The sequence below is a fragment of the Trachypithecus francoisi genome, unplaced genomic scaffold (assembly GCF_009764315.1).
Source record: "Trachypithecus francoisi isolate TF-2019V2 unplaced genomic scaffold, Tfra_2.0 Lachesis_group0, whole genome shotgun sequence".
In the NCBI taxonomy this organism is placed as follows: Eukaryota; Metazoa; Chordata; class Mammalia; order Primates; family Cercopithecidae; genus Trachypithecus; species Trachypithecus francoisi.
In genome coordinates, this window is record NW_022681453.1 from 44,012,743 (window position 1) to 44,025,937 (window position 13,195).

At 39.2% G+C, this 13,195-nt stretch overlaps 1 protein-coding gene across 1 annotated transcript in view; it reads left to right on the forward strand.

The window, feature by feature from the left end:
* Positions 1-13,195, forward strand: part of CHL1 (cell adhesion molecule L1 like) — a 213,934-nt gene that overhangs the window by 173,880 nt on the left and 26,859 nt on the right. Inside the window, 3 exon segments of the mRNA XM_033210478.1 lie at positions 7,651-7,775; positions 12,307-12,408; positions 12,608-12,805. Of these exon segments, the coding sequence (XP_033066369.1) occupies positions 7,651-7,775; positions 12,307-12,408; positions 12,608-12,805 (425 nt within the window).

The window sequence follows — 13,195 nt, forward strand, 5'->3', positions numbered from 1 at the left end:
TTCTCTTTGTAGCAATTGTGAATGGGAGTTTATTTATGATTTGGCTCTCTGCTAGTCTATTACTGGTGTAAAGGAATACTTGTGATTTTTGCACATTGATTTTGTATCCTGAAACATTGCTGAAGTTGCTTATCAGTTCAAGGAGTTTTGGGGCGTAGACAGTGGAGTTTTCTAAATATAAAATCATGTCATCTTCAAATAGAAACAATTTGACTTCCTCTCTTCCTATTTGAATACCCTTTATTTTTTTCTTTTGCCTGATTGCCCTGGCCAGAACTTCCAATACTGTGTTGAATAACAGTGGTGAGAGAGGGCATCCTTGTCTTGTACTGGTTTGCAAAGGGAATGCTTCCAGTTTTTGCCCATTCAATATGATATTGGCTGTGGGTTTATCATAAATAGCTCTTACTATTTTGAGATGTATTTCATCAATACCTAGTTAATTGAGAGTTTTTAACATGAAGGGATGTTGAATTTTATCAAAGGCCTTTTCTGCATCTACTGAGATATTCATGTGGATTTTGTCTTTGGTTCTGTTTATGTGATGAATTACATTTACTGATTTGAATATGTTGAATCATCCTTGAATCCCAGAGATGAAGCTGACTTGTTCATGGTGGATAAGTTTTTTGATGTGCTGCTGGATTCAGTCTGCCAGTATTTTATTGAGGATTTTCACATCAATGTTCATCAGGGATATTGGCCTGAAGTTTTTGTTTTTTGATGTGTCTCTTCCTGGTTTTGGTATCAGGATGATGTTGGCTTCACAAAATGAGTTAGGGAGGAGTCCCTCCTTTTCAATTGTGTGGAATAGTTTCAGAAGAAATGGTAACAGCTCCTCTTTGTACTTCTGGTAGAATTCGGCTGTGAATCCATCTGGTCCTGGGCTTTATTGGCTGGTAGACTATTAATTACTGCCTCAATTTCAGAATTTGCTATTGGTCTATTCAGGGATTCAACTTCTTCCTGATTTAGTATTGGGAGGGTGTGTGTGTCCAAGAATATATCCATTTCTTCTAGATTTTCTAGTTTATTTTCATAGAGGTGTTTATAGTATTCTTTGATGGTAGTTTGCATTTCTGTGGGGTCAGTGGTGATGTCCCGTTTATCATTTTTTATAGTGTCTATTTGATTTTTCTCTCTTTTCTTCTTTATCAGTCTAGCTAGTCGTCTATCCATTTTGTTAATTAAAAAAAAAAAAACACAGCTCCTGGATTCATTGATTTTTGGAGGATTTTTTGTATCTCTTTCTCCTTTAATATTTCTTGTCTTCTGTTAGCTCTTGGATTAGTTTGCTCTTGCCTCTCTGGCTCTTTTAATTGTGATGTTACCATGTGGATTTGACATCTTTCTAGCTTTGTGATGTGGGCATTTAGTGCTATAAATTTCCCTCTTAACACTGCTTTAGCTGTGTCCATAGACTGTGGTACATTGTGTCTTTGTTCTCATTGGTTTCAAAAAACTTCTTAATTTCTGCCTTAATGTCAGTATTTACCTAGGAGTCATTCAGGAGTAAGTTTATCAATTTCCATGTAGTTGTGTGGTTTTGCATGAGTTTCTTAATCCTGAGTTCTAATTTGGTTGCACTGTGGTCTGAGAGACTGTTTGTTATGATTTACAGTGTTTTGTATTTGCTGAGGAGTGTTTTGTTTCCAATTATGTGGTCAGTTTTAGAATAAGGGTGATGTGGTGCTGAGAAGAATGTATATTCTGTTAATTTGGGGTGGAGAGTTCTGTAGATGTCTATTAGGTCTGCTTGGTTCAGAGCTGGGTTCAAGTTCTGAATATCCTTGTTAATTTTCTGTCTCATTGATCTGCCTAATATTGACAGTGGGTTGTTGAAGTCTCCCACTATTATTGTATGGGAGTCTAAGTCTCTTTGTATGTCTCTAAGAACCTCTTTTATGAAACTGGTTGCTCCTGTTTTGGGTGCATATATATTTAGAATAGTTAACTCTTCTTGTTGAATTGTTCCCTTTACCACTCTGTAATGCCCTTCTTTGTCTTTTTTGATCCTTGTTGGTTTTAAGTTTGCTTTGTCAGAGACTAGGATTGCAAACACTGCTTCGTTTTGCTTTCCATTTGCTTGGTAAATTTTCCTTCATCCCTTTATTTTGAACCTATGTGTGTCTTTGCACGTGAGATGGGTCTCCTGAATACAGCACACAGATGAGTCTTGACTCCTTATCTGATTTACCAGTCTGTGTCTTTTAATTGGGCTATTTAGTGCATTTACATTTAAGGTTGCATTGTTATGTGTGAATTTGATCCTGTCATCATGATGCTGCTCGGTCATTTTGCTCATTAGTTGGTGAAGTTTCTTCAGCATGCCTTTGATCTTTATATTTTGGTGTGTTTTTGCATGACTGGTTCTGGTTTTTCCTTTCCATATTTAGTGCTTTTTTTCAGGAGATCTTGCAAGGCAGGCCTGGTGGTAATGAAATCTCTCAGCATTTGCTTGTCTGGAAAGAGTTTTATTTCTCCTTCACTTGTGAAGCTTAGTTTGGCAGGATATGAAATTCTGGGCTGAAAATTCTTTTCTTTAAGAATATTGAATATCGGTCCCCACTCTCTTCTAGCTTGTAGACTTTCTGCTGAGAGGTCCACTGTTAGTTTGATGGGCTTCCCTTTGTAAGTGACCTGGCCTTTCTCTCTGGCTTCCTTGAACATTTTTTCCTTCATTTCAACCTTAGAGAATCTGATGATTATGTGTCTTGGGGTTGATCTTCTTATGGAGTATCTTAGTGGTGTACTCTGTATTTCCTGAATTTGCATGTTGGCCTGTCTTGCTAGGTACGGGAAGTTCTCCTGGATAATATCCGGAAGTGTGTTTTTCAGCTTGTTTCCATTATACCCATCTCCTTCAGGTACTCCAATCAGTTGTAGGTTCAGTCTTTTTATGAAGTCCCATATTTCTTGAAGGCTTTGTTCAGTCCTTTTCATTCTTTTTTCTCTAGTCTTGTCTGCACTCCGTATATCAGCAAGGTGGTCTTCAAACTCTCATGTCCTTTCTTCCACTTGGTAGCTTTGGCTCTTGATACTTGTGTATGCTTCATGAAGTTCTCCTGCTGTATTTTTCAGCTCCATCAGGTCATTTGTGCTCCTCACTGAACTGGTTATTCTAGTTAGCAGCTCCTGTGACCTTTTATCAAGGTTCTTAGCTTCCTTGCATTGGGTTAGAACATGCTCCTTTAGCTCAGCATAGTTTTTTATTACCCATCCTCTGAAACCTACTCCTGTCAATTCATCTGCCTCATCTTCCATCCAGTTCTGCGCCCTTGCTGGAGAGATATTGTGATCATTGGGAGGAGAGGTCTTTGGGGGTTTTAGCATTTTTTTTGTTGTTATTGATTCTTTCTCATCTTCATGAATTTGTCTAACTTCTATCTTTGAGGCTGCTGACCCTTGGATGGGGTTTTTGTGGGAACTTTTTGTTGCTGATGCTATTGTTTTTGCTTTCTTTTCTTTCTTTCTTTCTTTCTTTTTTTTTTTTCTTTCTTTCAATGGTCAGGTCCATCTTCTGTAAGGCTGCTGCAGTTTGCTGGGGGTCCACTTCAGGCCCTATTCATCTGATTCACTCCTGTGCCTGGAGATGTCACTCAAGGAGGGTGGAGAACAGCCAAGATGGGTGCCTGCTCCTTTTTGTGGGATCTCAGACCTCAAGGGTCACCAAACTGATGCCAGTAGGATCACTCTTATATAGGATGTCTGACGACCCCTGTTGGAGGGTCTCACCCAGTTGGGTGGCACAGGGAATAGGACTGTGTCTATTGTCTAATGAAGCACTTTGTCCCTTGGTGTAGGGGATGTGCTTCACTAGGGAGAAACCCACTCATCTGGGCTGCCTGGATTCCTCAGAACTACCAGGAGGAGAGGCTAAGTCTGCTGGTCTGCAGAGACCGTGGCCACCCCTCCCCCTAGGGGCTCAGGCCCAGGGAGATCTGGGTTCTGTCCCTGAGCCTCTTCATTCTGCTTGTCTCATTTCTGTTGCTTGCTTGGTCTACCTTGGTATTTATGTGAGAGCCACCTCTATGCAAAGGCATTGGTCTCAGCCTTGGTACTTAATTTATTCCCTCCCCTCCTTCCTATATATACAAAGGTTTGCAGAAAGGCATTGTACGTATTACAACCAGTTCTCATTGAAACACGAAATTAATCATATACATCTAAAGGCTACGCTTTGCAATACAGATCTCCAGCCTCAGGTTAGGTCTCCGCTGATCTGCCAACTGCTCAGACATGCCTAAATTCTGCCTCTTTTGTTACTACAGCCTGACTATCCAGGGTCTTCCACGTGACCTCTGGGCTACAGCCAAGAAGGGAATCAGATACCCATGGCTTGTTAGTAATATGACATGTACATTTAGGCTTTGAACCCAGAAGCCCTAAGCAGCCTTTTCATGTGGCCCAGTTTTACAATTCCCGCAGGATGCAATAGCTGACACTGAAATGAACCTCTGGCTATCTGAGTGGACTGAGCAAGTGACACATATGTTCTGCCAATTTCCCTAAACAAGTGGCAGGGATAAAGGACAATAACCTTAGCTCAGAAGAGGCCCCAGGAGCGAGGAAGGCTGGGAGTAACTGCTGCTGGCTGGCCCTGACTGCTGCCAATGGCAGGCATGGAGATATAGCAGGGAGTAGAAGTCACAGGTATCTGCTAAATTTCTAGAAGGCCTTATCAGTAACCTCATGCTTCTTACCTTCTGCTGAGACACCTTCTTATTACTATGCAGAAGACCAGAAGCTTTAACCTAAAGGGAGGTTAAATTTCTAATCAAATATACATGATGACAAGTGAAAATTCCTTCTTCTCTTCGCTCTTGTCCCCTTTCTTGTGCAGGGATGCAGTAAGTGCTGGAAACTGCCACTCTGAACCATTAGACCTATGGGGCTTCATCTTATGTTAGTACTTCCCGTACACGCTTTCTCTCTTTAGTCCTCGCAGTAATGCTATTAGGTAGATTGAAATGCCCCCAAGGAATTTTCTGTGGATTTCCAACCTGCAGGTGGCTATAGACCATATAAAATATAGACCATACACTATGGTTATGAAAAATGAAATGGAGCATGGATATGAAACCATTTTTAGAATTTATACTGTGCTTAACAAAGGTAGTGGGGACTGTTCATAACTGGAGGCAAAGTGAGGGACCTAGCCCTGCGGGAAAGACCACTGTAGCATGAAAAGTGGGATATACTGATAACTAGGAGGGCGTGGGAGGAAAGGGCCCTGAGAATCCAGTGGGAGGGTTTTTCCTTGGCATCAAATAGGAGCTGCTTTTTTTCCCCTCCAGAAATAGTGGCAAATGAAAGAGGGAGGGGAGAAGCTGGAGATGCAAAGATTATAAGACAATCATAGTGAAAGGTTTCTTTCTAACAAATTAGGAAAGAAGATAATTTGTTCAAGCAGAGAGGCAGGAGAAATGGGAGTTGGGAACATTAAAACATCAACCATGAGAAATGTGATTAGCGATAAGCCAAAAATGAATGAAATCCATTTGATTAATATTATTAGTAACACTCTCTGAGCACATACTCCGCCAGGCTGTATACACTAATCACTTTATGTGCTTTACCTCATTTAATTCTCCTAAAGAGAAAGAAAATATTGTTATCCCCATTTTTCAGATAAGATGAATTAGGCTCAATGTTTTATTCAAGGTTGTACAGATAATAATTGATGGAACTGAGCTCCAAACACAGGTCTCCAAAGAGAGAATCATTTTGTCATGGTGCCTTCAATGAAACACAAATACTACTCAGCTGAACAGGGTAAGACAAGATTGGCTGCTAACATGGATTAGGAACTAGCAGACAGGATGCTGCAAATGAAGGAATTGAGTGGTTTTAGTAGATACATTTCTCAGGCAAGGTAATTAAGCAGGTGAAGGCAAACAGAGGAAAAGATTGGGACACAAAGATGTGAAGATGCTTTTTAGCTGCTTCTAAGAGATCAGGTGCCATAAGAGTAGAAATGATGCAACTTTTTAAAGCAGAATCCAACTGACCTATGATGGGAACATAATGTGAGGGAGAAATAAGTGATTTTGTTCTTAGGCATGGAGAATTTGGAGCTGTCTCTTACTGCAGCACAACATAGTGTGACCCTGCTAAGGCAAATAGTTGTCAGATTTTGATGTGTGGCAGAATTATCTAGGCTTCATGTTCAAATGCAATGGCCCTTGCCCCATCTCCAAATGTACTGATTTGGAACCTGGACTGAGGCTGGAATATTATATTTTTAATAAGTTCTTCAGGTATACCATACCTACTGCATTTCGAGGACTAGTGAGGCACCCAACCTTGATTAATTTCAGGCACCTAAGGTACATTTGTGAGACTGGAAACAAGGCATCATGCAACTATGACTTGCCAATAAATTGGTAGCTTTCTTCTCTGGCCTAAAGCACCCCATGCCAGGGTTCAAATCTTGGCAAGATTTCAGCTACTATGGACTCTCATGCAGGGCACAAAGGCCCTATTTCAAGAGGTTATTAAAGTCTATTCTTTCATCTACTGAGGTAAGTTTTTCAAAAATTGTCAGGATGTGCAATATTCTAATATCGAATCAAATGGACACCTGACTAACATGACCTGAGATGTTAGTTCATGTCAAAGTTTTATTATGTCTAGAATTATAGTGAGATTCTTGATTAACAATTCAAGGTAATATTGGTTGGCAAATCTTTCTCTTATTGGTGTAGGAATAAGGGCTGATTCTGTCTATAATCAAAATAACTGTTTCATTCCACTGCAATTTAAAGCAGGTTTATATAATTCAAAATTCTCAGCATTTTATATGAAATGTACATTAAAAATATTAATTATGTGAGCCTCCTTTCCTCCTCACAAGGAAGACACTATTTAAATTATTTCAACAAAATGCTGATTATTGTGAATACATTTTACGTTTTATGGAACTGGAAAAATACTTTAATAGTTATGGCGACAATACAAAGGTACAGGGTAAAAGGTGAAATTTATAAAGAAGCAATTTTCTCATAATAAACCTGATCGCAAATTGGTAAAAGAACAAATGATAAAAAGGAGGTGAAATGATTTGCAAAAAGAAGTATTACACTGCCATCTACTGTTCAAATAAGTCATATGCTTTAATTGCTATCAGATCTTAATATGCATTCTACTTGGGAGTGGAGGGGCAGAGAAAGGAGAAACTTGTGAAAAACTGAGATTAGCAGACTCCATCTCAGGTATTGTGGTTCCGTGGAATGGAGATGGAATTCAGGAATCTGCTTTTGTAAGAAGCACTCCAATTGAGCCTATATAGCCTATATAGTAATTCTTAAAAATACCTTAAGAATTACTCAAATAATATATCTTGGCCGTTGTAAGGTATGGTACCAGGCAACACACGGTTCCATCAGTGACCCGTGCAAACAGATGGTTAGATTTCATAATAATTTTTAATGTGATTTTGTTTATGGCTCTGTAGACATTTGTGTATGCTAGAATAATTTTTTATCTCCAGGTTTCAACTGTGGCATTCTCTAATCAAATTTGCACTGCATAAATTTGGTTTTAAATCTTAGATTGTTTTCAATGAGGAATATGCATTTTTAAAAGGATTGGCTTTCTATTATTTCTATTGTTTTCCTTCTCATAATGTACTCACTTTTTTTCTGACAGGATAATTATTGATGGAGCTAATTTGACCATATCTAATGTAACTTTAGAGGACCAAGGTATTTACTGCTGTTCAGCTCATACTGCTCTAGATAGTGCTGCAGATATAACTCAAGTGACTGTTCTTGGTAAGTGCACTAACTAATGAGAAATCTGTTCATTTCTACATTTCTGATTAAATTCCATCGTTCCTGGTCAATATAGCTAACGATTATTTGAGCCCCTGAGCATATATTGTTAATTTGAAATTTTTGTTTCAAAAGCAACACAATTTCAAGTCCTTTCTCCTCTTTTCATATAAAAGAAGTTAATTAATGCTTAATTTTTTCCCCACATGTGTTAATTTGACAATAGCAGTGGGAGGTAAGTGATGCTATCAGCAGAAAGAAAAATAAAGCATGATTGAGTTCCTAGCACTCTTGAGCTACTCTTTCCTGGTGTGCAAAGAAATGGGGCCGAGGAATGGAGGTGGGCTAGATTGGAGGATCTCGGTAGGGGTTGAGAGGTGGATGCACGGTGGTCATCTCTAACCCAAAGGCACAGGCTGAGTTCCCAGGGTTCCCGGAAGGATGGGGAGGAACTTCCAGCATTCTGCAAAGGAATGTCTTTGATTTTTGTTGTTGTTGTTGTTAATGAAAGTACTAATTAGGAAACAGTGTGCACACTTCACTAGTGTAATCAATGCAATTACCCCCAGAATCACCAATGTTTAAAGCTCTTAGATCATCTAGATCATCTGCTGGATGTTTTCCAAAATTTCCCTTTCAGATTCACTGTCTACCGGCTCTTTGACCTAGAAAGGTTGCTTGTAAGGACAACATCAGCAAACCACTTGCCTTCCAGCTATTATTTGGTTCAGTAAGTGGAGGGCCATTTGGAGTGTTGTATTGATTCTCCCTACTTCCGTCCCGTGGACTGGCTGTGTTCCACTGCCAAAGTCATAGCTTCTGTAGACAGGGTCTCCTCACACCATTCCTTCTGATTGGACTCTAACAGCCGCATCCCACCACCAATATTTCAAGTCTCTCTCACACCCAACCTACCGAACATCCTGCCCACATCTTTTAAAAGATGTTTTATTAAAACGTTTTGGAACTATCCTAAATTTGTGTGAGTTATTCATTAATTTTCTGTGGGGACCCTAACAGCTACAGACATTTGTTCTGTTTCAATGGCCACCATTTAGTCTTTCCTTTTGTTTGCAGATATTCCTTAAAAGTATTGGTTTTGCCCACCCTTCTTTATCATATGTCTACATTAATCACTGTTATTAACAGACCTTTGTATCCTTAGCACTCCAGCTGTTGGGACCCACTGTTAGGTTGTGAACAAGGGAGGTGGTGGTACAGACCGCGGGAGAAAATTCAGTCTCTTCTGAGACAGGCTGATAAAAAATGGGTCAACAGGCTGGATCTCTTCAAGAGAAGCGAATGGCCACCCCGCCTCAGGTGAAACAAATAGCCATCAAGTTGGGTTCTAAAAATAAAAGCGCAGTTTCCACTCGTAGAAGGTATGAATTTATAGAGTTGTCGAGTTGGCTCGGTAGAATTATACCTTTAGGCAAAATGTTTGGCCCGTGGGTATTTGAGCATTTTCAGGTCTCTCCAAACAGAAACGTTTAATCCCCTAATGATAAAGTAGTTGAGCTTCAGATACACTGGAATTCATCCCAGGCCCAGTGAGTAGAGGGGTGAGTTCAGGCTCCGTGTGCTTTGTCCCTAAGTATTTTGAACAATGGCAGCCACCAAAGGGACTGAGTCCCCTACTGCTTGGTGCTTCCCTTCTCAATTTCCTTACAAAATTTAAAATTTCATTCTTGCGATTAGGCTGCCGTTTTTGGAACTGTTAATTTTTAAAATTCTACATAAATTTTGCCTACGATTATATGTACTGTTTATGTATGCACTAATCTACCAATGTTTACAGAATAAAAATAAAAATAACTTTGAATAAAAATAAATTTTGAACTTTATATTTCAAAATTTACATTCGTTTTTCTTTAGACCAACTTCTGATTAACCAAAGCATCTCTCAACAATTGACAATAATAAATAATTATATAGACACATGTGAGGTTTCTAAAAGACTATGTTTTCCCTCTTGGAAAACAATTTTTAAAAGCATATACTTGATCCACTTTAATCAAAAGTTATTTTTAAAAGCATTGACATACACATGCTTTCAGGATATCATTTTTTAAAAGTCTCAGTTGCAAGTTCATCAGTTCTAGCTCCATAGGATTCGCAGAGGAGCCCGATTTTAATGTCAGATGTAACATGCAGCCTTAGTTTACTTCAGGAAACTTCAGAAATTAGTGGACTCAGTAAATACTGAAGAGAAACTGAAGTTCTCTGAGCTCAGAGATTCTGAAACCTATTGAAGAAATAACTTAAGAAATAACTTTTTATTTAAGGCTTTAATGTTTGGACAGTCATGAACCACAGTTTTTAAAATGCATGTTCTCTATTCTGAATTGGAAACAATGCTTTTTGTCAATGTAAATTTCTAACAATTAACAAATATTCAGGAGGAGCAATAGACGGTGCTTTCCACCAGGAGAAGAAAGAGCCCATTGAAAGGCTACATTACATAATACCTTCCTTTACTCTTCTGCAAAAAGATAAAAGTCCTCCAATACTTGAGAGAATTCAAATCAAATTTTAAGAGTAAAGGCCTTTAGCAATAAGATTGTTGCTTTATTTTCAAAGTACCAGAAATTTTCATTTTCTTTAGCACTGGAAAATTTGTGATCATTTACTTACTTAATTTTCCAGTTTCTGTCACAACATTTAACAATGCCAAATCTCCCTCTTCCTATATAAACTGCCTTCCTACTCCTTTAGAGAACTCCAGGTCAAGAAGGTATCAAAGTAGCTGTAATGAAAATTCATTGTTATCAATGACGATAAAAATCCAACGCAGTTGCAAAAAAGAAAGGCAGAGCTCATGTTCTCTCTCTTTTTCTGTAACCATAGGACCTAATTTTTATTGATTTAATATAATAATTATATGCATGATTGAAGTAATAATATCTTTTTCACTGATTTATTTAGTTACAAAACATTTATGTGTGAGGCACTGTGGGCAACGCAAAGCGTAATAAAATATGACCCCTGCTCTTGGAGTTGAATCAGGCATAAAAACAAATATGAACTGGACAAATAGAAATGATTCATTTGAGATACATCATGTTTCTCAAACTTGAGTATGCCTAATCGCCATCCAAATAACTTGTTTGCAAACGCAGATTCCTTGGTCCACCTTCCTCAGTAAGCCACAAATAGGGCCTAGGAATCTTCATTGTTACTAACTACTCCCAAAAGAATTCTGATGTCCCTGGTCAAGGATAACCCCTTGAGACCACAATCAGAGAAGAGGGAGGTAATATGGTCCACTGGGGAGTACATGCGAAGATGCCGCAGTTTACAAAGAACCCCAGACCCCAGAGGCTGATGCGATTGAGCATAGTGGAGACATGGATCCAGAAAAGAAGGGTTTTTATGGAACCAAACTGGGGTCACCAACCCAGTGCAGTAAGACCAGGTGTCTAAACTGAGGTTTGCAGTGGAAGAAAGGAACATTTATCTGCAGGGCACCAAACAAGAACGGGTCAGTTCACGCTTAAGTCCCAACCTCCACGATGGCTTGCAGGTGAGGGTGTCTAAAAGTGGGAGTAAATTTCAGGAAAGCAAATGCTACAGGCAAAAAAGTAAATTAATACTTTGAGGTTACACATTGGTTTATACCTAAAAGGGTGAGATATCTTTAAGTGGGGATGGGACATGGCTTACTTAGGTAGATTCTTTTTTTTTTTTTTTTTTTTTTTTTTTGAGGCGGAGTCTCGCTCTGTCGCCCGGACTGGAGTGCAGTGGCCGGATCTCAGCTCACTGCAAGCTCCGCCTCCCGGGTTTACGCCATTCTCCTGCCTCAGCCTCCCGAGTAGCTGGGACTACAGGCACCCGCCACCTCGCCCGGCTAGTTTTTTTTTTGTATTTTTAGTAGAGACGGGGTTTCACTGTGTTCGCCAGGATGGTCTCGATCTCCTGACCTCGTGATCCGCCCGTCTCGGCCTCCCAAAGTGCTGGGATTACAGGCTTGAGCCAACTTAGGTAGATTCTAAGATGTTCTGGTTTGCAATTGGTTAAGGAAGAGAGGCTTTATTTAAAAATTGGGAGTCAACCAAAAAGAAGATTAACTCTGACTCATGGACGTGGCTCCCTTGAGGCCCCTCAGGAAGAAATTTACAAAAAAATGATGGTCAGAGCTCAGACTTCAGTTTCCCCTTATCTGAAGTCTCCATGCCAGCAAAGGTATTTGGTGACAGTCTGGGTTCCAGAAAAACAACTTAGAGACATATATGAAGACATTATCTTCAGTTTCTATAGGGGAACCAAACATCCCTGTGACTCTAACTTCCTTGGCTATTGTTTAAAGCTACATTACCTTCATTCTTATCAAGCTGTTTATTTACTTCTTAGGGCTAGCTAGGTGCCTGAATTAGCCTTGAAACTCCACCTTTCACTTCCATATGTCAGGGGCTCCCCAGGTCCCTAAGAGAGTGGTAACTGCTCTGTCTCAGGGTAGCTGGCAATGTGTCTGAGGAAGAGAATCAGATAAACAAAGGCAATTATCTACATTTTCCCTCCCTTTGTTAATTAGATGTTCCGGATCCACCTGAAAACCTTCACTTGTCTGAAAGACAGAACAGGAGTGTTCGGCTGAGCTGGGAAGCTGGAGATGACCACAATAGCAATATTAGCGGTAGGAAGACTTGGGATAACTGTTTTCATTACTCTGGATACTCAAAATTAATAGTGAAGCCATTTTTAAACCAGCCTTAGTGGATTATTCTTCTTATAACATCCTTTTGAACTTTTAATATTGGGTATAAATTTTGGTATAACTTATTCATACTCCATATATTCTAATGTTTCTTTCCCCGTTTTAATGTTTTTCCCAGAGTATATTGTTGAATTTGAAGGAAACAAAGAAGAGCCTGGAAGGTGGGAGGAACTGACCAGAGTCCAAGGAAGGAAAACCACAGTTATCTTACCTTTGGCTCCATTTGTGAGATACCAGTTCAGGGTCATAGCCGTGAATGAAGTAGGGAGAAGTCAACCTAGCCAGCCGTCAGACCATCATGAAACACCACCAGCAGGTATGCAGGTTCTCACATCAGGTTTCTAACAAAATATTTGTTTGTCCCCATCTCTGAACATCTTAAAAAAGATTGATAGAGTAATGTAGGATTTTAGATTTCTCCAAATAGCATTAATAGTTGTATAAACAGCACACAAAATATTCAAAGCACACGCGTCTCAGAAGTATTACATACGAGTTAGATAGAAGCAGGAAATTAGGGGAGTGACATATGAAAAAAAAATTACTTTCAGTAATTTCTGATGGCTAAACATCAAATTTAACCAGATATCATCAAGTAAGTTCTAAATTAAAGTTCAATATATATAGATATCTAACATTATTAATTTGTATGCATTAAGTGTCTTTTCTTGTGTTTCAACATCAATCTAAATTTCCAAGATGCTTT